The sequence below is a fragment of the Lineus longissimus genome, chromosome 10 (assembly GCF_910592395.1).
Source record: "Lineus longissimus chromosome 10, tnLinLong1.2, whole genome shotgun sequence".
Lineage (NCBI taxonomy): Eukaryota > Metazoa > Nemertea > Pilidiophora > Heteronemertea > Lineidae > Lineus > Lineus longissimus.
In genome coordinates, this window is record NC_088317.1 from 10,854,512 (window position 1) to 10,881,261 (window position 26,750).

At 41.9% G+C, this 26,750-nt stretch overlaps 1 protein-coding gene across 1 annotated transcript in view; it reads right to left on the reverse strand.

Moving 5' to 3' along the window:
• Positions 1-26,750, reverse strand: part of LOC135494753 (tripeptidyl-peptidase 2-like) — a 153,319-nt gene that overhangs the window by 44,900 nt on the left and 81,669 nt on the right. Inside the window, exon 21 of the mRNA XM_064783021.1 lies at positions 6,551-6,681. Coding sequence (XP_064639091.1) covers positions 6,551-6,681 — 131 coding nt within the window. The remainder of the gene's footprint in view (positions 1-6,550; positions 6,682-26,750) is intronic.

The window sequence follows — 26,750 nt, forward strand, 5'->3', positions numbered from 1 at the left end:
AAGATATGCGCAAATCGAAAAAGAAGCACTAGCCATAACGTGGGCATGTGAGAGATTCAATTATTATATCCTAGGACTTCAGTTCCATATCGAGACTGATCACAAACCTTTGGTACCATTGCTTGGAACCAAGAACTTGGAGGATTTACTCCCCAGAGTTCAGCGTTCCCAACTCTGACTAATGAGGTAGCTGCAGATGCTCTCTCGCGTGCACCTGTGGAATCGTCTTCACAGGCAAGTAATCGTCTTCACAGGCAAGTGAACACATACTGCGGGATGAAACTGCGGCATATGTAAATGCAGTGTACCAGGGTATACCAGCTTCCCCATCGCGACTCCAACAAATTCAAAGGTGTCAATCAAATGATCCAGTGTGCCAGGTTATTAGACAATACATCAAGAATGAATGGACAGAGCGGGCAAAAGTTGGTTCTATCACAAAACCGTACTGGTGTGCAAGAGGAGAACAGAACATTGTTGATGGGCTATTGTTGAAAGGAAGCAGGTTGGTTATAACTCGAGAAATGCAGGATGAAATGTTACAGAGAACCCACGAGGGCCACCTCGGCATGTCCAAATATCGAGCACGCACAAAAACCTCTATTTGGTGGCCAGGACAAGTACCGAAGTTAACGATCTTGTGAAAAACTGTGACACTTGCATCAAACATCAGAAAGATTGTGCAGAACCGCTAATTCCTAGTGAATTCCCACAACGTCCGTGGCAGAAGATTGCTAACGGATCATCTTATCTTGCATTGGTGGACTATCATTCTCGTTATGTGGAGCTAGCGAAGCTAAATACTTTAACATCCGCAGCCGTCATTCGCTCTATGAAGTCTATCTTTGCACATCATGTAGTGCCAGAGACTGTCATGTCAGATAACGGGCCGCAATACGACTCAGAAACATTCTGAGAATTCGCCCTTGATTATGACTTTGCTCACGTGACTAGTAGTCCACACTACCCCCAGTCAAACGGAGCCATAGAAAAGGCCGTACAATCTGTGAAGAAACTGTTGAAATGTAATGATGATCCACACAAACTGTTCAATTCATCATTTTATTGTTCTTTCACAGTATTATTACGCCAACCCGATTCGCAAGGCAGCTTGTACCAACTGGCTCTGCATTGACTATCCCCATTCCAAGCCGAAGAACAGTGTGACAAGTTTCTCATTTTACCTTCCAATCACAGTCAAAATCTTCTAAAACAACCGGCAATGAGGACAAACTAATAATCTCAAACCAATCACAAGAATGTAATCAACACATACGACCTCATCTGAAGAGCAGATGATTAAGTTTTAGCATTGATTCAAGGTGATTTATTTCCTTCTTCGTCTCGCTTCAAATTCTTAAAATGGCTGTCTTCCATACTTGTAGTATGCAGATCTAGTGGCGCAGTACAACACTGCGAATCTGGGATACCCCGATGGATTGCCTCGAACCGCGAAATTCAAAACTGCTGGCACTGTGCCAACTGACATTTTTGCACAATACCGCCACCTAGTGATATGAAACGAAATTAATCTATTTAATATCGAAACCTCTATATCAGGCCAACCTCTAGAACTTCATTTCAAACTTCAATCTGCTGGAATAAAGAAAATGGGCTTTTTTAACTTTCACCTACTTATACCTGAATAGTAGGTCACACTGACCTACATCTGTGTCAACATGTAGAGATGCCCAATAGGTGTCTACATATCAAATTTAGAGAGTCTATGACCAATAGCAAAAAAACGTGCCATGATCAAAGAAATTTTAGAGTTCGACCTCTGTGACCTTGAAATGAAGGTCAAATCAAAAACCCGTGTGATATGTGATGTACCTTTATTAGATACACCCACCATAAAATTTTCATCGCTCTAGCTTTAACCATAAGCTTCAAAATGACAAAAATAGGTTTTCAAAGAGCACCCCCTATATATGGCAGACCAGCAGTCAAATTGCGCTGATTTTCATTCTGAAGGAAGGTCTTGCCTAGGGGTACCCACACACCAAGCATGAACTTTCTGGGTCAAGCGGTTAAGAAACGTGCCACGATTTTGTCAAAAGTTAACGACGGACGACGACGACGACAACGACGACGACGGACGCCAGACGCCGCGGTATCGTATTAGCTCACCTGACAGGTGAGCTAAAAAGAGTTATTACTAAAGTGCTCTTTTCGGGATACATTCTCAAGAGTAATGGTAATTTTTGAGTTAAAGTTCTAGTTAAAGACTTTCATAATGTTTCGTGTTCAGTATTCATAGTTTTAGGTTTCTTCAGTGTTGGAACTATTGTTCAACAGTTCAGAACTGAGGACGAAGGGAGATGTAGTAATATTGCCAGTGTCGCCATCTATCATAAGCTTGTAGAACCAGACAGGTTCGTCTCTGTACAAATGGCTGAATAAACCCGATTTGATGTTCTCATGTTACACACTCGTTTACCCTCGTTATTCGCCCTCATCCTAACAAAACGAGACAATACCACCAATGAATATTCATAGGTTGGAGGGCCCAGGCCTATCAATTAGACGAGTGCATGTTATTAACTCTCAAGTACATATTTGGAGAGGTATTGAAAAAATATTTGCTGTGGCAAGTCTACAGATATAAAGAAATTATTTGATGAAAATATTAATTTCGAATTTTGCTAATTTGGTAATAGGATTTGAGATTTTTCTGCCAGTTGGCTGAAAAGAGTGGAACTATCAATGTCTGTCCAATTTGTCGATTATCAAAAAATTTCCGTGATCAACTACCAGTTTACTTTTCACCATTTACTTGCCCGACTGACCAGAATATCAAAATTTCAGATTCACAACCCCCACGCAGTATTTGATGCGTCACGGTCAAACATTGACAATTGAACTGCTAAAAGGCTTAAAAAATCAATGGAGGTCTTGCCTCAAACAGGCACGTTTTTATTCAGCAAGGTTGGATTTTGGGCTCGATCGATGTCAGATTTTCATTCAAGTTTGATCACGAAGAGCACACATTCTGCAGTCTCATCAACACGAGCACAAAGATTAGCTGTACTAACTTGACTGCCCTGGCAGTATCATCAGCGGATTTAGACTGCATAGTTTTGAATTCAAATGATCCAAAACGCAGGTGACACTTACCTCAAATTTAAGCATGGACTCCTATAGCAAAAAACACAAGAATATCTGAAAGAGACAGAATATTTCAATGTCCCAATCCAGATGTTACGTGTATGGAACTTGAACAAAAATAATATTATCAGTATTTTTGTTTACGCCTTTATTTTACTTACTTCCGAACTTCGAAATACGAAATAGTTCTTTATTATAATACCCGAGTCCACCGACTATGATTGTTTCAATGTTTGTTGACTGACGGCGCATGCGTAGTATCAATAGTAATAGTAATGTATTCCATGTATTCACTATCTGTTGCTGATACGACAATGCACGACCTCAAAACTGCTAATTGCGGCAATTTTCATACCAATTTATATGCTTCTAGAGAAGAATAATGTTTAAAACATACTTACGTGGTATTCTTTGTATAAATTTTGTGGTGTTCGTTCAAGTAATGACCATTGAATTTTCGAAGTGGAGACTCACTGGTGAGTGACGTCATCAGGCGGCAATTTAAATCGGTGAAAAAATTTTGAAGACAGATAGCGCGCCCTAGTGAGAATAATTTGAACTTTTTTATAGGAAATTGATTAAGAAAAAATCATCTGTACTGTACTGCACACTTCAAAAACATCTGTTGCTCCTTGCCCGAGATGAGCTAGAATTGTTCAGGGGCCCTCGGTCGCAGAAAGTAGGTCAAATCACAAAAAAAAATTGTGACAGGTAGCCTTCGGGTTATATTTAATTTACATGCTGAATTGAGGTTGATAAGGCTTACGGTTACGGACAGTGCCCTGTGGACAGATGAACGGACGGATGGACAGACAGACACCACTTGAATAGCTATTCCACTAGCTCGCTGTCGTTGTCAGCTGAGCAAAAAAATAGCATAGTGGAGTGGCTGGTTTGCATATGGAAATTAAAATTGTGGAAACCTATTTTGAGGATGTGAGCGTGGCGGCCATATTGAATTTCGAATCGCGCTGATTTTCGAAAGAAACCTTCTTCTTACAAAACTGCATTAGGCCTACACCCACTAAAAATTGATTCCATCCTCCAAGCCGTTCTCCTAAAAATTGACAGAAACCGATTTCAAGCACGTTGCCCTGGTGACCAAATTGAGAATCAGAACAAGCCAATTTTCAAAAGAAACCTTCCTCCAGTCACCCCCAACGTAAATACCAAAAATGAATTTGATCGGACAAACGGTTCTCCTCGAAATTGACGGAAACCGACTTCAAGCACGCCGCCCTAGTGGCCATATTGATAATCAGAACAAGCCCATTTTCGAAAGGTACCTCGCTCTAGTCACCCTCAACGTACATACAAAAAATGAATTTAATCAGACGAACGGTTCTCCTTAAAACTGACGGCAACCGATTTCAAGAACGCCGCCCTGGTAACCATATTGAGAATCAGAACGAGCCGGTTTTCGAAAGGAACCTTCCTCTAGTCACCCCCAACGTACATACCAATGAAAAGGCCAGGGCCATTGTGCTCACCTCATGTGGAGGAAAGATGGATAAAGAGCATGGTATTGTGTCATGTAGTGTTAGGTTTGATGTAGGTCCAAGCAATTACATTTTCCCCAAAATGGCCAATTTACAGTACATTCGACCTCTGTGACCTTGAAAAGTAGGTCAAATCAAAGAAGACCCGGGTGACACATTGAATGGTTGTTAGAATTAGATGTACCTATGATATAAAATTGGTGCCAATCGGGCAAGTCATTACTAGGAATAATGGCATTTTGAAGAATTTAGGATTTGGCCCCCTCCCTGGAGGCCAAACGGCACATCAGATCGCACCAAACTTCGGTACCTAAGATCACCTGACCAAGGGGTACATGTGTACTTAATTTGTGATCAATAGTCATTGCAGTTAAGAAACGTGCCATAGTTACGGCCTGACAGCGAATTTATGCCATTTGACCTCTGTGACCTTGACAAGAAGGTCAAATTAAAAACCTGTGTGACATATACTGTATGGTGGTTAGATGTACCCATGATATCAAATTGGTGGCAATCGGGCAAGAAGTTAAGGAATAATCACATTTTTAAGGTTTTTGGATTTTGCTCCCTGGTGGTCAAGTGGTGAATCATATTGGACCAAACTTCGGTCCCTGAGATCACCTGACTAAGGGGTAAATGTGTACCAAATTTGGTATCAATAGTCATTGCAGTTTAGAAACGTGCCATCATTACATCCTAACGGCCAATTTACACCATTTGACCTCTGTGACCTTGAAAAGAAGGTCAAATCAAAAACCCGGAGGATATATGATGCACCTTTGCTAGAAGTACCTACCATATTTTTTTCAAAATTTCCCGACTACTATTCAGGGCGATATTGCATATTTTCACTTTTAACGTTTGGCCCACTGGTGGCCAAACCATGAAACGAATCGGACCGAAACTTGGTCTCCAAGGTGTCATTACATAAGGGTACATGTGTACCAAGTTTCAACTCAATAGCTCTAACAGTTACGAAACGTGCCCTGCTAACGGACGACGGACGACGACGGACGACGACGACGACGACGACGACGACGACGACGACGACGACAACGACGACGACGACGACGGACGACGGACGCCACGGTATGGGATAAGCTCACCTCTGCTAAGAGGTGGGCAAAAAATGAATTCGATCGGACGAACGATTCTCCTCGAAATTGATGGAAACCGATTTCAAGCACGCCAACCTAGTGGCCATATTGATAATCGAACCGAGCCCGTTTTCGAAAGGAATCTTGCTCCAGTCACCTCCAACTTACATACCAAAAATGAATTTAATCGGACGAACAGTTCTCCTCGAAATTGACGGAAATCGATTTTAAGCACGTCGCCCTGGTGACCATATTGAGAATCAGAACGAGCCGGTTTTCGAAAGGAACCTTTCTCTAGTCACCCCCAACCTAAATACCAAAAATTAATTTCATCAGACGAATGGCTCTCCTCGAAATTGACGGAAACCGATTTCAAGCACGACGCCCTGGTGACCATATTGCGAATCAGAACGAGCTGGTTTTCGACAGGAACCTTCCTCTAGTCACCCCCAACGTACATAAAAAAAATTAATTTGATCGGACGAACGGTTCTCCTCGAAATCGACAGAAACCAATTTCAAACACGCCGCCCTGGTGGCCATATTGCTAATCAGAACAAGCCCGTTTCGAAAGGAACCTTCTTCTAGTCACCCCCAATGTACATACCAAAAATTGAATTGATTGTCAAAGCCGTTCTCCTAGAAATCGACGGAAACCAAGTAGCAGACCCCCGCCCGCCCACCTGGACGGACGGCGCACGTGACGACAATACCCCTCAAGCCCATTTAGGCTGAGGGGTAAAAAACAGATCACCTGTTGTCTCACCTTGAACGAGGCCACCAGCCCTATCAGCAAAGTTCCAATATTTCCGAATTGTACTAACTATAAGCAACTGTCGATACTAACGTTTTGATTGTCGCTGCATCGGGCCTCGGGTCACTCTTCATTCCCAGGTAACACAGTAATGCTTTTTGGTCAATCTTCTCCAATATCACTTTCCCCACTGCTATGAGCTCCTTCAATTTTTTCTTTCGCTCCTGGAAGAAAAGGAGATCAACACACCGATCAGAGGACAAAGCTTTTCAATGATTTATATTTTCTTTTTGCATGCTTTAAAAATTACATATTCTACAACTGATCTGCACGACTCCGAACAAGAACTGAAAAGGCCAGCGGCCATTGTGCTCGTATAGATATTTGAGTGGTTAAGAATTCATGCTGGTTAGGAAATGTACTATAGTACATGGCAAGATGCAAATTTCATGCCATATAACCTCTGTGACCTTGAAAAGTTGGTCAAATCAAAAACCCGCAAGATATGTGACGTATCCTTGTTAGGAGTACATGTGCCTATCATAAAAATATTATTGTTAATGAAATGGCCAGGGCCATTGTGCTCACCTCATGTGGTGGAAAGATGGATAAAGAGCATGGTATTGTGTCATGTAGTGTTAGGTTTGATGTAGGTCCAAGCAATTACAATTTCCCCAAAATGGCCAATTCACAGTACATTCGACCTCTGTGACCTTGAAAAGTAGGTCATATCAAAGAAGACCCGGGTGACACATTGAATGGTTGTTAGAATTAGATGTACCTATGATATAAAATTGGTGCCAATCGGGCAAGTCATTACTAGGAATAATGGCATTTTGAAGAATTTAGGATTTGGCCCCCTCCCTGGAGGCCAAGCGGCAAATCAGATCGCACCAAACTTCGGTACCTGAGATCACCTGACCAAGGGGTACATGTGTACTTAATTTGTGATCAATAGTCATTGCAGTTAAGAAACGTGCCATAGTTACGGCCTGCCTGCGAATTTACGCCATTTGACCTCTGTGACCTTGACAAGAAGGTCAAATTAAAAACCTGTGTGACATATACTGAATGGTGGTTAGATGTACCCATGATATCAAATTGGTGGCAATCGGGCAAGAAGTTAAGGAATAATCACATTTTTAAGGTTTTTGGATTTTGCCCCCTGGTGGTCAAGTGGTGAATCATACTGGACCAAACTTCGGTCCCTGAGATCACCTGACTAAGGGGTAAATGTGTACCAAATTTGGTATCAATAGTCATTGCAGTTTAGAAACGTGCCATCGTTACATCCTAACGGCCAATTTACACCATTTGACCTCTGTGACCTTGAAAAGGAGGTCAAATCAAAAACCCGGAGGATATATGATGCACCTTTGCTAGAAGTACCTACCATATTTTTTTCAAAATTTCCCGACTACTATTAAAGGAGATATTGCATATTTTCACTTTTAACGTTTGGCCCCCTGGTGGCCAAACCATGAAACGAATCGGACCGAAACTTGGTCTCCAAGGTGTCATTACATAAGGGTACATGTGTACCAAGTTTCAACTCAATAGCTCTAACAGTTACGAAACGTGCCCTGCTAACGGACGACGGACGACGACGACGACGACGACGACGACGACGACGACGACGACGGACGACGGACGCAACGGTATGGGATAAGCTCACCTCTGCTAAGAGGTGAGCTAAAAACAAGTCACTAATATTAAGCGAGATATTGCACTTTTTACCTTTTCAGCCGTGGCCGCTTGGTAGCCAAGTCGAGAATCAGATCGAACCGAAATTTGGCTTCATACGTTATCTGACCGAGAGGTTCATGTGTACTAAATTTTACAGTTCCACTCAAATGGCCAATTTACACCATTTGACTGATCTCTATGACCTTGAAAAGTAGGGCAAATCAAAAACCCTTTGATATGTGATGCATCCTTGCTAGGAGATTCTACGATAAAAATTTTAACAAAAATATGTCACTCCTACAAGAGAAATCACACTTCTAAGATTTTCAAAACTTGGCCCCTGGTGGCAAAGTTAAGAATTAGATCGGACTGAAATTCAGTGACAAAGGTCACCTGATCTTGGGGGTCCTGTGTTTACAGTTTATGTTCATAGCTCTAACGGTTAAGAAATGTGCCACTGTTTTTGAAAAATAGCATCCAAAGCGAGCATAACCCCTCAGCCTATTAAGGTTGAAGGTGAGATAATGGTGAAGTTGGCTTAGTGGCGTGGCTACTTTGCATATGGAAATTAAAATTGTGGAAACCTATTTTGAGGATGGGAGCGTGGCGGCCATATTGAATTTTGAATCGCGCTGATTTTCGAAAGGATCCTTCCCCTTACAAAACTGCATCAGGATACACCCACTAAAAATTGATTCCATCCTCCAAGCCGTTTTCCTCGAAATTGACGGAAACCGATTTCAAGCACGTTGCCCTGGTGACCATATTGAGAATCAGAACGAGCCGGTTTTCGAAAGGAACCTTCCTCTAGTCACCCCCAACTTACATACCAAAAATGAATTTGATCGGACGAACGGTTCTCCTCAAAATTGACGGAAACCGATTTCAAGCACGCCGCCCTAGTGGCCATATTGATAATCGAAACGAGCCTGTTTTCGAAAGGAACCTCGCTCTAGTCACCCTCAACGTACATACAAAAAATGAATTTAATCGGACGAACGGTTCTCCTCGAAATTGACGGAAATCGATTTCAAGCACGACGCCCTGGTGACCATATTGAGAATCAGAACGAGCCGGTTTTCGAAAGGAACTTTCCTCTAGTCACCCCAAACGTACATACCAAAAATAAATTTGATCGAACGAATGGTTCTCCTCCAAATTGACGGACACCAATTTCAAACACGCCGCCCTGGTGGCCATATTGATAATCGGAACAAGCCCGTTTTCGAAAGGAACTTTCCTCTAGTCACCCCCAATGTACATACAAAAAATTGAATCCATTGTCAACGCCGTTCTCCTAGAAATCAACGGAAACCAAGTAGCAGACGCCCGCCCACCCGGACGGACGGCGCACGTGACGACAATACCCCTCTAGCCCATTTGGGCTGAGGGGTAAAAAGGTTACAGACAACAACGACAGACACTACGATATTCACAAATTGTTGCCCTGTACAACTAACCAACTCACATTAGAACCTAACTAGGATACCTTAGGCTGAGTTCACATAAGAGTATACGCTGCATGTTTTGCAGGGCACGCAGTTAGCTTAAATCAAACAAGGTAATTTCATAATACTGGGTCACATAAGAGGGGACTATTCCAAAAGGCCGTATACCTGCGTATAGTATAGTGGGGAGCATGCGCGTTCGATTTTCTTGCAGTATATACTGTGCTGTTCGGATGTGGCAGCTGGAAATTATGAGTACAGGCGTTCTGAATTTCCCCTACTGCGATTTATAACAAGAGGCCCAAGGGCCTGGCGCTCAGCTGAGTTAATATCATTAATATCTTCCCGGTGTTTAGTTCATTATGCATGAAAATGGCATGCTCCATGGTATTTGATATCCTTTTGCATTCACTACGGTACCAATGTTTTTGGTTGACATAATTATGCCACTGTTGGAACATTCTCATGGTTTATGGTAGATGGGCCATATGAATAAAAACTAGCATAAGCTTTTACTCCAGATTTCGAAGTATTTAGTATGCTTCAAAAATTGGAATAGTTTAGTTCTTGTGAAAGCAAAGGATTTTTAGAAATCAGTATTTGCTACCAAAACAAGTAAATGCTAGACTACATATGAACGAAAATGTAGGATGAACCTTTTACTTGGTAGTATAAATGTATTTTCTTGGAACCATGTAGCCTTTAAAAGTCGAAGTGAATGGTTGGTTGTTCCTCTTTGCCGGACTGCATTCACATTTTGTTTGGTGGACATGTCATGCAAGAATTGGTCAAACCATACATCCATTTATGGAGAATCAGAGTGCATTGATTCCGAGTCATTAAAAATGTCTAAAGAATTATTCTTGGGTCATGAAGGGAAACCTGCGTTGTTTAGTATGAAAGTGAAAAATATGACAGAGTTAAGAAAATTATGTTTTATTGAACAATAGTAAGTTTTGATTGTCTGCTTGGCTCCTTGCCAGTTAAATAACATGTGACTATACACAAAATAGAAAACTTTGGTGGAAATTGTAAATCATTTTTTTTATCTATCAGGGGAAACAAGCTGATGATGATCAAATAAATCATTCATGAGAAATCGTTTTGTTGCTGAAGCTTGCATGACGAAGTTAATGCTAAACCTTTTCTTGTGCTCTACTGCGCCACCGTAGTTTTCTATTTAGACCAGCGATGACGTCATTTCTGGTGATTCCCTACGCTATTTGGTATTGTACAGTATGCAATGTATTTTTTCAGCGCTGTCAGTTGCCGAAGAGAGTGCCGTAGCTCCCTCAATTTCCAATCAATTTTTATGGGAGTGACATTATTGTATTGCTTAGAATGTCTACTTTTTACTCATGAAAGAATCGTAGAACTAAAACTTAATAGGCGAACAGAATCATGCCGATTCACTGCACATACTGTGGGAATTCTCCACTTCAAAATACATCTGCGATGTCATCGCGAATAACAGAGCATGCACTTCCGATATCGTTTTCACAGAAATGTGGCCAAATTTTCAAGAACTAATTTCTGAAAGTAGTCCCTAAAGACCTTACGACTACCACTGAAACGAACTGGTGATAATATCGCCTACCAGACTACCGTAGTACTAGCCCGTAGCCAGGTAGCGGGCCATCGTCATCGAGCTGAGTGTCATTGAGCTCCAAGATTATTGCACATGGATCGAGTAAACAACATGCCGCCATTTTGTCTCCGCTTCGGTATTTCGTAGGCCGCTAAAATGCACCTTCTCAATTAAAACCAACATAATAAGGCCTCACATCGTTGATTGAATAGGAACACCACACAAAACACAATAAAGTGGGGGTACAATCGATTACGAAGCTGAAGTGAACAGTGATTTATTCCTGGAGCTACTGCTGCTTTTTTGTGTAGCTGCCATGTTTTGAGAACTGGCAAATAGGAGATTTCATTGATGGCTGACGTCATCGGGCGGGAATTTGAATCAGCAGAAATAATTAAAAGGCAGGTAGCGCCCTCTCCTGTTAAAATTTTGAACTTTTTCTCAATAAAATAGTTTTTCAAGAATTTTATCTTAATATTAAAGCTTATTTCGACTAATTCTGCTGCTCCTAGGCCGATATAGGCCAGTTTCCTTCATGCGCTCTCGCTCGCAGGAAGGAGGTCGAATGGCGACAAATTTTGTTTTGAAAGTAGAGTTTGACCAGAAGTATCCAGAAATGCAAAATTGAAGTCTCTAGGTCTTACGGTTACAAAATGTGCACCATGGGTTTAACGGACGGACGGACGGACGGACGGACGGACGGACTGACAGACGGACGCCACTGAGCAGCTTGTTTGACAAGCTCAGCTGACTTTGTCAGCTGAGCTAAAAAATTTATGGCGTAGAATAGGATAAGTTAGAAACAATGATCTACCAGGTTCTAAAATGTTCTGTGGAACTCCCCAATAGAGGTCACATTTTGAAGTGCTGTAGTACCCATTCTGTTCTTTCTTTTTTTTGTCCATGTACAGTCCTTCAAAAAAGTAAATGGACACACAAAAATCAAATTTTCTTGAAAACGGCTGGTGATAAATCGATTCGGTTTGCTGCATTTGATAGGACATTTAGTTGTGCATCATGGTATCTACCACATAAAAATTAGCCATTTTATCTAATACCGACTTTTATTGATTTACAAAAGGCCCCAAAATCAACTTTTTCGTTTCCGATTTTTTTCGTACTTTTTCTTGATAGGATGAATCACCATGATGAAAAACCCACGTCCCCATCAAGGTGATGAAAATATCTTGTGTTAATTGGTGGGAAAACAGCATTTTATGTCAAAATTTTGCACCTTGTTTATTGACTTTGGAATTACTTTGGAGAAGTTGACCATAGCCAATTATGTCAGTTTCAACATGCAGCCCGAGTGTTAATTCCTTATTGGCTGAGGTTTTGAATGGGGGTGGAAATGTTGTTAACATTGATGTATTGTAAACGCAAGGGTAAAGTAATATTGGTGAACCCATTGTCCAGCTGCCAAATCCAGGCCTGGGAGAGCTATTCATAGGCATATTAAACAAGGCCATTGAAATGGTGACATGATTCCGGTTGTCTGGGCCAGGTGAATAATATCAAGGGGCATCTCCGCAGTAGAAGACCGGGTAACAAAACCCTTTTGCACAAATGGGTTAATAAGTTGCAGATTCAAGTGAAAACTGTGGAATTTCTTAGATATTCAATCATAACTCAACAGAAGCTTCCAGTCAATATAAAATTTGCCCCCAAAAAATGCGTGATAAAAAAGTTGATTTTGGGACCTTTCATAAATCGAAAAAATTGACTTATAGGTAAAATAGCAAATTTCCAAGTGGTAGATATCATGATGCACAACTAAATGCCCTATCAAATGCAGCAAACCGCATCGATTTATCACCAGCCGTTTTCAAGAAAATTTGATTTTTGTGTGTCCATTTACTTTTTTGAAGGACTGTACCTCCTTAGCCTCGGCTAGTAGGTGTAGAGCCAATTTGATCGGCGCCTAAAGATCGAGTAGCGCACGCTGTTACCCTGTGTGACTCGTCGTTTCCATAAAGTGTATAGCGAATACCGTATACTGTATACCGTATACTTCTATGTGAACCTAGCCTGAGCCAACGCATTAGAGACTAACAGGTATACTTTAGCGTATACTTTCAAACTATGCTGCTCCCTCGAAAACTCCATGTTCTGCAAAATTGAGTAACCACTAGAGGCCTGGCGGCTTGAATAGCTACGCTGGCGGAATTGAATAGCAAGGAATGAGATGAATGACAAGAGAATGTAACAAGTAGTATATGCATGTACCAGAATGTAGGATTATGGTAGATAGGGAGATGTGGACAGACTAGATAGAATCAAGCATGGACAAATTGGGGAAAAAAATTCACGAAGGGCGTTTAGCTTAAAACAGCATTTTTAAATGCTGTTTTAAGCTAAAGCTAAACATGAAGGACCTGCATCTGTCTATTCAGTAGTTAAAACTACTGAATAGACAGATACTGAATAGACAGATGCAAGTCCTTCATGTAAATCTTCACAGAATATAAATAGGCACTGAAACTGATTAAGGGAAAAGTTACACACATCAAACCCTCAAACGCCCTTTATGAATTTCGCCCCTAGGGAGGATGACAGTTGTGAAAGTTTTATTTGAACTACAGTGAATGAAATAGTTGAGGGGTTCTTTTGTCACATCTGCTCTGCAATACCTCCAGTGCCTTTGCTCCAAATGTGTTTAAGCAGGTCAGCGCAAAACTGCTCTTTCAATACCTTTAGTTTGATACCATTAACGCAACTGCCTTCCTCTAACGGTGTTTAGTTTTATATCAAGCACGGATGACACCTTTCGCATCCGTGTTTGATATCAAATTAAACACTGTTAGATATCAAATTAAACACTTTTAGAGGAAGGCACCGGTTGGTAATGAAAATGGGTTAGCACAAACATATTGTTCATTTCCTTCAGTCTATACCAACATTATAGCCAGATCCCGTTAGCGAAGGTCAAAAAGCGAACCTCAGGTTGCAAAGGCAAATGCATTGAGGCCGTGAGGTTGGCGTTTCTCTTTGAATTGCCCGATGATGTTGTTATTAGGGTAATCAGGCGTGATCAGAGATTAGCGCAATCTAGCCTAATCTCCTATGGCATGTCTTGCTGACCTACCACAGCAGGTGTTACGGAATTTGTTACTCCTGCCTGTTAGTGGCACATCATCTGACAAAATCAGAGTGTACTCAATGTAGGCCTAATGGCAATGCTTCAGATGAAGACCTGATCGGTCCTGTCGGATGCTTGTTTCTATATTGCAATATTGTAGTTGATCAAAAGATGGCATTAATTCTAGTTTAACCCCGTGTGTCTGCATTGGTGCAGGATGTAACTGCTTTTTCGGACTGTTTGTTTATAGTAGGCCTAGTTCGCTGAAACACATAGCCTTACGTGAACGGGACCACATGAACAAGTCATTTGAAAATGGGCCTTAACAGGACTGGTCTATCATGCTAGTGTTAAGGCTCGGGAAACTGATCCCATTTATATCTCTGCCTGATTTCCACAGGCAGTTGTAAAAAAGTTTTGGACAAAATGCCTGTGGAAATCGCAAGACACGCGTGGCAAATCGGTCAGTGTGCGGAGGCCTTGGCCGAAATTAGCTAAACACTCCAGTCCAACGCCTTGCCCTGTATTATCCTATACATTTTGTGGTCGTGTGAGTACAGTACTGTACGGCCCCATGTCACCCACTTCCCTGCTTCCCTCAGGATGATCAGTAACTTCAAAGGGACTTTACATTGGAGGTCTCAACCATCCAGACGGAGTTCTACTACATGTAAGTCATGCTGAAAGGGTGGATGTCGTCCTGGGTGCCGACAAATGGTACCCAAGTTCGAGATCGACTGGACAATAAGCACCCAGGGTGCCATTACACTAGACAAACAGCACCCAGCTTCTTCTTCTACACTTTTTCTATACCTACAACCGAGGTTGGCCCCACGCTCACGGAGGTCACGTGTCACAATAACCACCATATCGACTGATTGTCAAGAAAATATGCAGAAAATCCATTCATTTTGTCATCACACAATTTTTCATTCTCTGAATATATATCCCTCCTACATACCTTTTCTGAATAAATCATCCGAAATGTGCTTTCAAAGACCTATAGGCCTAAACGCGTTTTTTGCTATTTATCTGTTCTTTTTATTTCGCGCATTGCTAATGCCGCAAGTACCACGGCACGAGATAAAACGATATTGCAAGAAACGTCCTCGTCCCCAAGATCCGTAAGCCAGGCAAAAAGAAGCTGGGTGCTGTTTGTCTAGTGTAATGGCACCCAGGGTGCTTATTGTCCAGTCAATCTCGAACCTGGGTACCATTTGTCGGCACCCAGGACGACATCCACCCTTTCAGCGTAAGTGACCGTAGCACAAGTGCTTGAGAACATGAGAAATGAAATATGCCATGCGTGTTTAATACTTTGTTAGGCTGAGGACATTTTTAATGAAATAAGACGAAATGGCCCTTTGACCCCCTCCCCCAAACGAAAAAAAAACGTGTTTCGCATGTCCTCAAGTGCTACAGTCCCTAAGGAGCTGCTCTGCACCTTCAGCAATAATGCAGGAATACATGTATGAAGCAACACTTGCTCTTTTACATTTCCAATGTCAAAAGGAATGCGACGCATTGAGGGATTCGCTATTCTGCATTCCAAGTGCCACCGCATGAAGGGTAGGCCTGCGAAGGGAGGAGCCACCATAACCAGTTGGCAGCATTTCTAACAATCATTGAGGAGGAGCTGTTCTGCATCCCTGTCATCATGACGAGATGGAGACGGGGGGGGGGGGTGTATCATCCGTCCCTGTTTCCTCTCGACAACGGGAATGTTTTACAGAAGAGTCCCACACTGGATGAGTCAGCATCATCCTTGGGACAGCTCTTCCGCATTACTGTCATCATAAGATGGGGGAGGGGGGGGGCAGTAACACCTGCCCTGGTTTCCTCTGGATGACAGGCATATTAAAGACGAGTCCCATGGGAGGAGTCATCAACATTCAAGGAGCAGCATTTCAGAATCTTGAGGAGTAATTCCGCATCCTTGACATCATGAGGAGATGTGGATGAGAAAAATCCCGCCCTTGTTTCCTCTGGGTGACAAGCAACTTTTACTGAAGAGTCCCGAATGGAAGGAGTTGCAAGTGATTTGATAGGATTCCCCATGGAGCGCTTATGAATAATCAATTTCAATCTTTATTTGTTACAATGATATTCTAATGAAGAAGTCAGCCAATCTATACTGCATCTGGACAATTTCATTATGAAACATAGAATGGTGTTGAATAATAAGGATGCTTACCTGAAGAAAGTGATCAAGATGTCAAATGGTGTTTTGAAACTTTCATTTGACTCCATAGCGAAACGACTGATGATTCAGTCCAAATCAATCCCCTATTAACCGGGGTCAGAATTATGCTATGACTGAGCCATTCGAAATGCTGACACCATGGCGACATCCTGAAAACTTGGCTTCAATGACCAATCCACCTCCTCCACTTTTGGAAAGTTGGAAAGGGAACATACGCAGACCTAATAACGTTTATAACATGTAGATGGTCTCATCAATCCGGAATGTGCCGTTTTTAATGAAATGTTGACCGGTTCCTAGAGTCTGTTTGGGTCGGACAAATAGTATTTAATTAATGGTTGTGGCAGTGAGATTTGATTGATCTTTGATTATTATTCAAAAGTTACACGATATGCCAATGTCAAGTCTGTGATAACAGGGAGTAATGCCATAAGTGGACGTTCACATGCTGGACTCGGCCTACGCAATGTTAGCTTATAAAATTGGTGAAAAGTAGTTTCGTAAACATCGATAAGCAGACCTAATAATATTGACAGTCTTATGAATTAGTAGGGAAAATTTGTTAAAAGTCGGACAAAATAAATTGTGAAAAAGTTATAAAATACGCTAACATAATAATAACCCAAAAATCAAAATCAGTGGTCCATTCCCATTATTACCGGCCTGATGGTTTAGAATGACATCATAAGCAGCCTGTCAAGCAGGTCAAGATTAATTATTTCTTTCAGAAGTAACCTGCTTAATGCCATTTTATACCTGTAAATAGGTTACCGATAGACTCAGGAATGCAAGATAATTTTCAAAAGCCACTATTGACATTCTCCCAGTGCTAACACATAAAAACAATGGATCGTCGTCCGCTTGTTGTAAAAATGATCTGAAGAACGATTCTTTTATGAAGCCGATGTAAAAGTAGAAAGTGTTCCTCCTGGAAAAAGTGTCCGGGACTATTTATGGCATATGGTTCTATAGAGGCCATGACCGTCAATATCTCCAGCGCATAATAGAATCCTTTGTTCCCGAAAAGTTTATCCTAGGACATTTTTTAACGTCTACACCGGCACCCCATTCAGCCATGTCAGCAACACATTGAGTGCATTCGATCTAATCCACTAATCCACATACCCATATTGCACCAAGGGTAATGAACCCAGTAAGACAGGTAAACCTAACACAGCAGGTGGTGTCTGTGGTGCAATAGCAGATGTCTAGGAGGAAGGCCACGGAGTGCAATCAATCAGCTTATCTGACCTATTGTAAACATCCAGCTGAGAGGCATTCCACCTATTTCGCTCAACTTTGGCTAACGGGGTCTGGCTGTCATGAAACACGACTACTTTAGCTATAACAGTCTTAAATAATAATATAATATAATAATAATATTTATCAAATGAGAGTGCAACAATAACGAATAAAATCATTTCCTAAGCACTTTACCAAAGATAATATACATATAAAGATGTAAAATAAGTGTGACAGAAATAAAAGAAGTAGATTTTAGTACATTATAAAAGACAATTTTTGACATTTTTTGATAAAAAAGTTGACTAGACATTACTAAAACATTTTATAAAAAGCTGAGTTTTTAGGCATTTTTTTAATGCATTGGTGTCCGCAAGCTCGTGCAAAGAGACAGGGAGAGAGTTCCACAGCCTGGGAACCATCACACCAAGACTCTGATCCCCCATATGACCCCTTGGAACGTGAAATGGAAAGAAGCCATGAATCATCTGAGGACCGAAGCCCACGGGACGGCACACGCAGGCTGAGCAACCCTCTCAAGTAGCTGGGACTATCCTCCTGATGCAATGATTTGTGGGTAATCAGGAGGACCTTGTACTCAATGCGCCAACTCACGGGCAACCAATGCAATTCCTTTAAGACAGGTGTAATATGATCCCGCCTCTTGGTCTGGGTGAGAAGTCGAGCTGCAGCATTTTGTGCTTTTTACAGCCGATGTGACTCAGAATGTGGCAGACCAAGAAGCAGGCCGTTCTGAAAATCGAGACGGGACGTAACCAAGGCATTTATTACACGGGCACATGAGGACCTGTTTAGATAACGCCGTATCTTGGAGATTCGACTAATCTGACAGTACACTCCCTGAAAACACCTTGAGACCTGCATGGACATACACAATTTTTTGTCGGAAATGGGCACCAAGGTTTCGGACATGAGATGATGCCGAGACAGAGGTTGACCCAATCTGGATATTTGGCAAAGGTTCCAATTTGGCAAGCTGGCGATTTGGCTCGATAATCATGAACTCCGTTTTATCGTCATTGCCCTTGAGGTGGTTAGGCTTCAGCCATTTCCTTATATCCCGTACACATGCCTCAGCCTTTGTAATCACTTCTCCTAAACCTTCCGGAGTGAACGTAAACATGTCGTACAGCTGTATATCGTCTGCGAAACCATGACGATACATATCATGATCACTGATGACTGTGCCATGCGGCTTAATATAAAGAGAGAAAAGTAACGGACCCAAGACAGAGCCTTGCGGCACTCCTGAGAACAAAGGCATTGGATCAGATTTCTTCCCATCCACCAAAACACTGTGACTCCTGGCTGACAGGTACAACCTGAACCAGTCCAGGACTGTGCCCTTGACACCATAGTGACTCTCATGGCGAGAGATAAGAATATCATGAAAAATGGTGTCAAAGGCAGCCGACATGTCCAGGAGGATGAGAATAACCCCTTTCCCGCTATCTAGAGCTGCATCCATGTCTGCCTTTATTCTCAGAAGCGCCGTTTCGGTACTGTGGCCTGCTTTATAGGCAGATTGCAGTGGGTCATCGAGGTCATGAATTTCGATATGATCAAGAAGGTGTTTCGCAACCACCTTCTCCAAAACATTCCTCTTCCTTCAGTGCAAGGACCGCTGAAAGTAGCATAGCCTTGTTATGAAAGAAGTTAGCAAACCTATTTGCTAGCTCTCCACTGTCACCTGCATCAGGAAGCTCACCACCATTGTCTGCCGACAAGAAACCCTTCACAGTCTTGAACGTTTCACCTGAGTTCTTGTAGTCAGCTATCTTTAACAGAAAAAAACACCTGTTTTGCCTGTTTGATCAAGGCTATGACATGTTTGCTCTGATCGACAAAACATTTGACGGTGGACCAATCGGTTTTCCTAAACTGCCGTTCTAGCCGGCGGCGCACACGAGGTGCTTGATGAATTTCATCGTTATACCATTGTTTTTTAGTCAACCCTTTCATCCGCACATTTGTCACAGGCGCATGTTTGTCAAGAACGATGGATATCAGTTCATTGTAAACAGTTATAGGACAATCCAACATGGCCCAGTTGTTTGGGCTCACCACAAGTTCACTGATTCCGATGAAAACGCTACAGTGTCAATTTTCCTCAGTTTGCGGGCTTTGCGATTCACATGCGCAGGTTTAATTTTAAACACACCGAGCAAGTCAAAGAAAACAGGATAGTGGTCTGAAATGGCCTTTAAAGGGTCAACGCTAAAACTTGGCACCGTGCATGAAGACTTTCGAAAGATTACATGATCTAATGTATTGCCCGAGTTATGAGTGGGTTTGTCCACAATCTGAGTAAAGCCATGCCTGGACAACAGTTCGAGGTATTTGATTGCCTCGGGATCTTCCTTGCGATTACCTTAACATTTATGTCCCCGATGATAGTAAGGGGAACAGTTTCAGTTGCGTAGAGATCAAGCGGCGCACCCGAGAAATCCTGCATGAATCCCCCGAAGTTGAATTTGTTTTTCCGGCTTGGAGGTGGTCCAGAGACAAGTAGGACCTCTGTCCTGTCTGACACCCGTATCTCCAACCACTCAAAGGTCTCGTAGGGTTTGCTGCATACCACATTAGAACGAATTCCTGGTTTCAGGAGAACACCGATACCACCTCCTGATGTTGTGCGAGGAAAGCTATGGAACACAAAGCCGGACTGCGTTAGCCTAGCAACCAGTGCATCGTCGCGCTGGTCTGTTGCAAGCCAGGTTTCGGTGATGAAGACAACGTCAATTTCATGCTTCTGGACTAGCTCTAAGAGCTCAGTCATCTTGTTACGGACGGACTGTGTATTGAGCATGAGGAACTTAGCAGATGCGCTTGGTTTGTTCGAGCTGGGTGTTTGTTTGCGAAGAGGAATTGTCACCAGGTTAGCCACGTTTAGCCATGACCCAGGTCGGTTAAGTTCTGTAAGGTTCAGAGGGTTAACCGTGGTCTTGGTTACGATCCTTGCCCCTCGCAACCAGGAAGGCCCAAAGAGATCAGGAGTGTTCAGTGTGGCATTGTGACGACTATGAACAAGTGCCCCAAGGGCCTGGTGCTCAGCTGAAATGGATAGGTGAAGGCAAGGGCCAAGTGTGTGTTGGTACCCTGTTATTATGCGGCAACGTGAAGCTGTAATGTCTAGCACGCAGAAGTGCTGGTGCGAAATACCTTCTTGCTATATCAGTGCATGCTGAGTTGACGTCACCCTGCTATTATGACGTAAAGTCATTTCTATTGCCGTTGCAGTAGTGGGGTGTGTGATGACGTCAAGGAGTTATGTGATGACGTCAAAGAGTGGAGTCCTTGTCTTCATGCAGCGTAGGTGGAACTAATAACATGCACATGGACACAAGGTACATAATTATTACAGTGTATTTTGTGAGGTGGGGCCTGGTGCTTTACAATGGTCAAATGAACCGACTGTTGTCTGGACATTGATGAAGTGGATGCAGCCAAATGTTTGGGATGGTCTTTTTTGTATGTGAAGAAAAGAAGATAAAGAGTTGGTTAACAAAATCAACTTTATTGGTGCGGCAGATATTTGATGCCTTTCGGCAGATATTTGAAGCGCCTTGCGGCAGATATTTGTTGCCTTGCGGCAGATATTTGATAACGCTCTCCGGGAACAGAAAGCAGTAAAACAAGTAAGCACACCTTACCCACACCTTACTCTAAATGTGGGAACAGCAAGTGCTTTCCTGGACTTGAAATGTGCCAACGACTCCTCTTGCAATAACCAACAACAGTTAATCTGTAAAAAAGAGAAGAGAAATTAACACTGACTGAATAAAAGAGGGTGACACAGACGGGGAAATGTACACCACCGGATACAGTCTGTGCTTGATCAAGCATTTGTCAGATGATATCCTGAACAAGGCATCTATGGAAGCAAATCCAGAAAGAGACTTAACCTTCGAAGGGCACACTTATTACTCAGTGAAAAGTCAGTCCTGTGGGCTGTTTTCCAATTCAAAATAAAAGTGTAACCTCTTTAAATTAGTCTCACAGACTGAACCATAACACTCAACAGCCAACTGTGCCCACATGACGTGAGCCGAGAGCTGGGCTTAAAGATGAGCGAGTGGTGTACTACATTTTGAAAATTGTCTATCGTCTACGACATGTGACAGAACAGGATCTAGTGGACTTAATGATGAGGAACTATCAAATAAGGTGTTCATCAAATGAATCATGAGGGCCTGTTGAGTTATACTCTAAGCCTATATTGGGCTAGGCTATCGTTTTCGTCTTTTTTACAGCCTACGGCACAGCCATGCACAGCGCAGTGTACAGACAGTACAGGATTCAAAACCACAAACATGAGCATTGCTACGTAACGAAACTGCAGTGGAATTCATACTATAATGTCATAATGTGACTTTCAAAATAATTGTTGTCACGGCCAATGACCAGACAGGGAGAAAACAATCGTAAATGGCGAGATTTGTTGCAAAATAGCCAACCACAACAATTCAGGGACCGTAGCCAAAATGGCCGACGGCGAATTCTCCGGTCGCTAGCGCAGTCAATAAACAAGCATCAATTTTACCAACCTTGGGTGCAAGCTTGGTCATCAAAGTTACAGAACTGTTAGATATACATCTAAACAACATATATATACAGTTTAAAGTGCATAAAAATCCCGATTCAACCTCCGGGCGCTACCTTTTTTTCTCCGCCAGACTCCGGGCCCTACCGGTCGTTATTTAGTGCGACCAGAGTGTTTATCAAGATCTTTCGCCTTTTAAATTGCGCGTTATAGGCAGATTAATCAATTATTACATGCATGCATTATATATCACTGAAATGATAATTGCGTAGGCTATTTGAAACTAAGTTCAGATATTATTTTGATTTTTGAATTGAATTTAGGCGAGTGATTTTTGACACCCGGTCGACATATCAGGACTTGCAAAATTCACGCGAGATCGCTTGCATCATCGGCATGTTTGAAAACCGAATTTCACAAATTCCACAAATATTTATCACATACCATATGTATCACCACAAAGGTAACTCTCTAGACTATTTGAAACCAAGTTCAGATACTTATTTTCACAAAATTCGAAGCTATGCAAGCGATTTTTCACTGGTAGAGATTGATGGAAACAAATTTCTCGCTCTAATATGACATGAGACGAGCACCAACTTTTTCCGCAATATTATAAAAAAACTATTGATAAATCTGAATTATATAGACTCTTTTCAGTACCTAAACAAATTTAAGGTACATGGTCATGTTGATTAAAAGAGTATCAACCGATTGAACATGAGAAATTTCACTCACCGTCATTGGAGCAGCGACTACCGCCATTTTTAAATGGTGGCATCTCTTCTATCGATCGACCAATCAGCGGCACTGCTTGCCGAAAAGTTGAGCCACCGCCAAATTTGAAATCGCCAAAATTCAGTCAATGTGCCTGCAGCGCTAACTGGCGGTGAAAACTATATTAATTCCATTAAAAGTAAAAATGAAAAAATATTTAAAAATATTCAGGCACATTTGAAAACGACATTTGCTCTGTGGACCGAGGTAAAAAGGGAAAGAAATCTAAACGTGAAATTACCTCATTCTCTTAATACAGGTCGGATCTTTTTGTTTTTTAGTTTCTGAGTTCACCTTGGGCAACTCCTAATTAAGCACCGTCAACGAAGTGGCTAGGCTTCCCGGTCATGAAATGTCCAATTTTGTCCACAGATGGGTCCCCAGATGGATGGATGGATGGATGGATGGATGGATTGCAAGACGGACACCATTTGAACAGCTATTCTACTAGCTCAACTGACTTTGTCAGCTGAGCTAAAAACCACAGGAATTTTGCTAATGACGTGCCTGCCAGCTCTCCATTGCCGCCGCGTTGTATTTCTCCTGAATAGGTCCCTCAGAGATGAGATTAAGGGCTGATCACATTTCACACTGAAATCCCTGGAATGTCTGAAGCTCAAGAGGCACTCGGCTGAGTACAACATGTTTGTTCTTTCATGCACAAGGGCTGTGCATGCACTGGCTTGAACACAAGATGGCCTCCACTGACCTGGCCCACCAAAGGGCAGATATAATCCAAGGATGCACAGCAAAGTCAGAAATGCTTTACACACCGTGAATATCATGTCCTTAGTCTATACACATTCACAAACGTTTGTGCACAGTATGAAATGAATTTAGACTTGTGGAAAAGGCAAAAAACTGGGAGAAACTCAGGAGCACTTAGGAGCAGCAGCTGTACAGCGCTCACTACAACTACATAAAGTAGGGCAGAAGGTCATAAAAGTAGGTCAGAGCAAATCTCTCCTTCATTTCCTCGAGTTTTGATTAGTTCTTGTGACACTGCCCTATTCCCTCCCATAAGGCTACCATACAGTCTCTTGATTGTGTCATGAGGCATGATGCCGTCTCTTACATCACCCGCTACTCTCGTATCAATCAGGCTACAACGCGGTCCTTTAACTGATTGTGAGACGAGGCATCATGCCGTATCTTGCATCACCCACTTCTCTTATATCAATCACGCTACAACGAAGTCTTACTTGATTGTGACATCAGGCATGATACTGTCTCTTACATCACCCTCCTATCTTATATCGATCGGGCTACAATGCGGTCACTTACTTGATTGTGACATCACCCTCTTCTTTCATATCATTCAGGCGACAATGAGGTCTCTTATTAGATTGTGACATGAGGCATGATAATGTCTCTTACATCACCACACCCCTTGCCTGACCTCTCCTGAAAACGTGCTCGACTTTCAGTTGCAAGTTGCGGGAAATTTTCATGTAGAAACAATTTGGTTTCCTGGTATCAAATGATCAGACGCAGCGCCGTCTTTACACTGGCCGATAAACTAAACATAGCGGACACCAATTGCGCCGTGGATGATTTATTTTCTGATGTATTACAGTCTCTCGACCCAGGGTCGAGCACAATAGTAAACGGGTAGGAATTCTAACTCAACCTAAGGTCGAGCATGATACTATAAGGGTTAAAGGTTGCATGTTCAAGAGTTTAGGTTTGATAGGCAAGATTTATTTTGTTATTATTATGATAAATAATGAAATGGCCAAGGGCCATTGTGCTCACCGTATAGATATTTGGTGGTTAGGAATTCATCCTGGTTAAGAAACATGCTAATGTATAGTATATAGGTCAAACCAAAGTCGGTACAACATGTGATGTATTGTTGCTTGGAATAACTACCATACAAATATCATTTAAAACAAGTCACTGATAAGCGAGATATTGCACTTTTTCCCATTTTTAGTTTTGGCCTCCTGGTGGCCAAGTTGAGAATCAGATTGGAATGAAATTCGGTGTCCGAGGTAACCTATAACCTATAACTATAAGTTTGAGTGTCATGTGTACCAAATTTCAAGTTCATAGCTTTTGCGGTTAAAAAACGTGCCATAGTTACACTGAAACGGCCCATTTACGCCATTTGACCTAATGTGACCTTGAAAGTTTGGACAAATCAAAAACCCGTATGATATTTGCAAAGTGAACCTACCATCAAAATTTGATACAAAAACGAGCCACTCGTAAGAGAGATATCACACTTTATAGGTTTCCACTTCTGACCATCTGGTGGCCAGGTCAAGAATCAGATCGCACCGAAAGTCATTGTCAGAGGTAACATGACATAGGGAGTCAGGTATATGAAATTTAAAGATCATAGATTTAGGGGTTTAGAAATGTGCCAGTTACTAGCTATACCACACTCTTCAGAAAACGCATCGGATTACAATGTACGCAATGTTACGTACATCGCGACGTTACGTCGTGCGGAGCGCTACAGAGCGCCCGGTGAGATCGTTAGCTGATCGGCAGTTTGGTACATCATACCACACTTCCTAGTTCCGCAAGAGGGAACTCGCGGTACGTAATATTGTGATATTTTTTGACCAATCAGAGGAAGCTACTGCTTCACCCCGCACCACGAACTTCCGGAAACGGAGAATAAACAAGTGAGTTTCAACTTCGTCAATTTGACGTTTACAAAGTCCGATTTCAGCCAATCTACGACCAAAAACGCTCAGAAAAGCTTGCAGTTAGTTATTTATAAGTCTTAAGAATACAATGAATGCAGTGATATAAAATTATTTTGCCGTTTGATACGAAAAAACGATCGTCAAAGTTGGAAGGTACAGGCCGCTTCAAATGCAAAACATGTTCGGCGAATCTAAGTAGCGTACTCTCCCGCATTAATTATTGGGATTAGTCACGTGACCCCATTGGCGCGTTATGATTGGTCAGTTTGTGGCACTGTTCCATTTTACTTCCTGGTTCGGGTGGAGTAGGTTGTTTTTCCATGAATTTCCTGGAATCTTTAATTTAAATCTTATTTTGCACTCAAACTTATAGTTATAGGTTGTTTTTTTTTAATTCAAAGCTTAATGCATTGTCACATGTTAATAAAAAAGGATTGGTAGAGGTATGCATGAGTTTTTTGGTGTCATGTGTCAATTGTGATGGCCTCATTTCTTACTTTTTTCACAGGTTAACAATTTAAATGTTTGTTTACTCTTTCCAGGAATACTCCTTCCATCCACTATGACATATCCACACAGTCAGAGAATTGGAAAGGAATGAAGGATGAAAAATCTTTAAAGGAAAATAATTTCATGTTTAGTTGACGGTTGTGCAGTGAGACAGGACTCTGATTTACTATAGTATGACCATTATGTTGGATCTGTGTCTGTTTGAAACTTTGTTCGGATATCATGTTTTGAGCCTGGGGTTTTGAGTTTAAACACATTTCATAGATTTAAGAGGACTGTGTTCATTAGGTAATAGGTAGGTACTTACGGTTGAATTTTACATTTCATTATGGAGATTTTGATATATTACAAGCCAAGGTTGGTAGTAAGAAATATTTTCCCGCGAAATTCTTTTAAAAAAATCAAAATGGCCGACGCGCAAATCCAAGATGGCCGCCACTTCAACATTTTGCCAAGTGCAACATGTGTTGTTTTCTCTCTTTCTGATTTGGTAGTTGTTTATGCCTTCATAATATGATTAGGTTCAGTATCCTGGT